Here is a 2947-nt window from a genome sequence, read left to right on the forward strand (position 1 = left end):
TCGAATTGCCTACCACCGATTCGGAACTAGCCGATTCGCCTACCACCGAATCGGAACTAGCCGAATCGGCTACCACCGAATCGGAACTAGCCGAATCGGCTACCACCGAATCGGAATTAGCCGAGTCGGAAAAATCAGATTCGGCTATTACCGATTCGGAGGTATGAAAACACACCCATGGCCAAAAAGCCCATAGGAATGCATTGAAGAAACCGATTCGGCTATCTCCGAATCGGATGATACCGATTCGGATTTTACCGAATCGGTAATATCCGATTCGGAGATAGCCGAATCGGTAAAAGCCGCTTCAGCCAATGAGGTGGCTCCCCCTCCCCCTCCCAAACAGGGAGTGGCAACCCTGGCAGGTGCAGCCAATTAAGAACTTTCTGGAGAGCCAGCCTGAGCTGAGCAGTCACAGTTAGCAGCAGTGGGAGTAGGAGGTAGTGAACTGTTCAGACCAAGATGGCAAACCAGAGTGAGAGCCAGAAGTCCAGCCAGAAGAGGAAGCCTAAGTTCAGCAGCACCGAGCTGCAGGTGTTGGTTGAGGAGGTGGTGAGGGTGCACCGGCAGCTATTCGGAAAGCTGTCCCTCAATGTGCCAGAAAGCACCAAGAGGAGGCTCTGGAGCGATATCGGTCAGAAGGTCAACGCTGTGGGTGTCACCCCCAGGTCCCTGGATGAGCTGAAGAAGCGCTTCTACGACATCCGCAGCCTGACCAAACGGAAGATGGCAGAGATCCAGAAGCAGGCTGGAGTCACTGGTGGTGGCAGGAACCCGGCGCCACCCCTCACCGAGCTGGAGGAACTGGTCTCCAGCACCATTGAGAGGGAGAGCGTGACCGGAATTGGGACCCTGGACAGCTCAGCCAGAGCTACAGCTACAGGTAAGAGGCATGCACATCAGGACACACCCTACCAGACACCTCCCCATTAGACACAATGCATAGCCAAACCCCAGCACAGTACTGCAACCAACATACAAGAGACAAGCATCATGGTACATCCAGTCAGCAGTAGGTATCAAAATATGGCAGTGCAGAATCACAAGACATGAAACAGTGGAACACATTCTACGGAGATGCTAGGACATGTGGAATGCTTTAATTGTACTGACTGTAATACATCGGTACTCTATTTACAAATGCTTCTTTGTACCTAGGGGCACCATCAGGCGGACAAACACTGCCAAAGGAGGCAGCAGCACCATCTACCACTGCACTCGCAGGGCCGAGCACGAGTCAGGCTGCCGAGGAGGAGGAGGAAAACACCATAGGCCTGGATATTGAGGGAGACCTGGAAATTGACTTTGATGCACTTCACTCCCCACAAATGCAAAGCACACCCTCCTTGCAATTCTCCCCAGAGAACTCCCCGACAAGGGAGCTCTTTCCACCTACACCAGCTCCTGCCACTGTGGCTCCAGTACACCCTGTCCTGGGAGCAGGGGCTCAGGCCCCGGCCAGCACCACACCCCCACCAGTGGCACCCCAGCCCACGCAGCAGGCGGGCAGCAGCAGTACCCGGCGCCGTGCCATTCCCACCACTGCAGACCCAGCACGGGAGGCCAGTGTGTTCCGGGGCCTCGAAGGCAATATGGTGAAGATCCAAAGGCAGCAGGCGAAATCCATCATGGCATGCCAACGCCAGCTCCTGCAGCACAACCTGCAGATGGGGGAAATGGTGAAAGGATTTCAGGCCTTTGTGGCTTCCAACAAGGAGGCAGTAGCAGGTTTAGGCAGGCTAACCACTGCCATCACACAGTTATGTGGCAGAATGGAGGAGCAAGAGGTGGTGCGCAGGCGGGATGCCCGGGTGCAGAACCGCTCCTTGAGCCGCCTTGCTGCAGCAACGGCACAACTCTGTCAGCGTGGTGCCAACATGGAGTCTAGTCTCGCTCAAAATACCGCAGAGTTGACAAGGGGAATGGCCCGCATCACGACAGCAATGGAGGCCTTGATCATCTCTAACACTGCCGCAAATCCTGCCCTGGACCTGGGGGATGCTGGGGACAGCAGCAGCCGCAGCAGCCCGGCCAGCGCTGCGTCAGAGCCACGCAGGAGCACCAGGCGCTCCGCAGATGCCGCTGGTCATTCTGAAGGGGGTGAGGGACACCACAGTGGGGCTGCAAAGCGCTCAAAGAAATAGCCTAGCAAGGGCGGGTGAGGCAACCTGGACCCTAGACTTTTGTTTTCATTGACATTACACCTTTTTTTTGTTGCACATCAGTGCAGTAACTGTGTAGCAACAGTATTAAAAATTGCTTATTCAACACAACCATTCACCTGTCTGTGCATTTGTACTCACTCAGAAATAGTTTGCTGTTATCTCCTCACGTCTATGTCTCCCATCACTTGGCGTACACACCCCAGCTGGCTGTGTTAGTGGCACAGCTTCGTCGTCATCATGGTCCTCGTAGTCACTCAACTCCACCTCAGTGCCCTTCTTCACCGCAAGGTTGTGTAACATTGCACAGACAGCTATGATTTTGCAACAGGTGATGGGGGTGTACTGCCTTGCACCTCCACTCTTGTGCAGGCATCTAAACCTGCTTTTCCAGATGCCGAATGTCCTTTCCACAACATTCCTGGTGCTTTTGTGGGCACGGTTATACCTCCTTTGGCTGGGTGTAGAGGGGTTGAGGTAGGGGGTGAGAATGAATGAACGGAGGGCATATGCACTGTCGCCTAGAAGGAAAAGGGGTAAAATTACTTACATGCATACATGTATTTCACTTTGCTGTTTTTGGTTATGGGGGGCTGATGATGTGTCTCACCTAGGAGGTATCCTTCTCCAAATTCCCCAGCCATCAGCCGTGCATAGATGCCGCTCTGTTGGAAAATGTAGGAGTCGTGGGTACTACCCGGAAATTTTGCTACCAGGTCTGTGATGATGCATTTCGCATTGCAGATCACCTGTACGTTGATGGTGTGAGTGGACTTCCGATTGCG

The 2947-nt window shown here is 53.9% G+C and overlaps 1 protein-coding gene across 1 annotated transcript; it reads left to right on the forward strand.

The window, feature by feature from the left end:
• The first annotated feature begins 309 nt into the window (after positions 1 to 309).
• LOC144771489 (uncharacterized) lies at positions 310 to 2314 on the forward strand. The gene is made up of 2 exons (XM_078655906.1): positions 310 to 883; positions 1159 to 2314. Exons 1-2 carry the CDS (start codon positions 463 to 465, stop codon positions 2142 to 2144), a joined length of 1407 nt encoding a protein of 468 aa, XP_078512032.1. The 5' UTR covers positions 310 to 462; the 3' UTR covers positions 2145 to 2314.
• The last annotated feature ends 633 nt before the right edge of the window (positions 2315 to 2947 follow it).

Source organism: Lissotriton helveticus, chromosome 8 (genome assembly GCF_964261635.1).
Source record: "Lissotriton helveticus chromosome 8, aLisHel1.1, whole genome shotgun sequence".
In the NCBI taxonomy this organism is placed as follows: domain Eukaryota; kingdom Metazoa; phylum Chordata; class Amphibia; order Caudata; family Salamandridae; genus Lissotriton; species Lissotriton helveticus.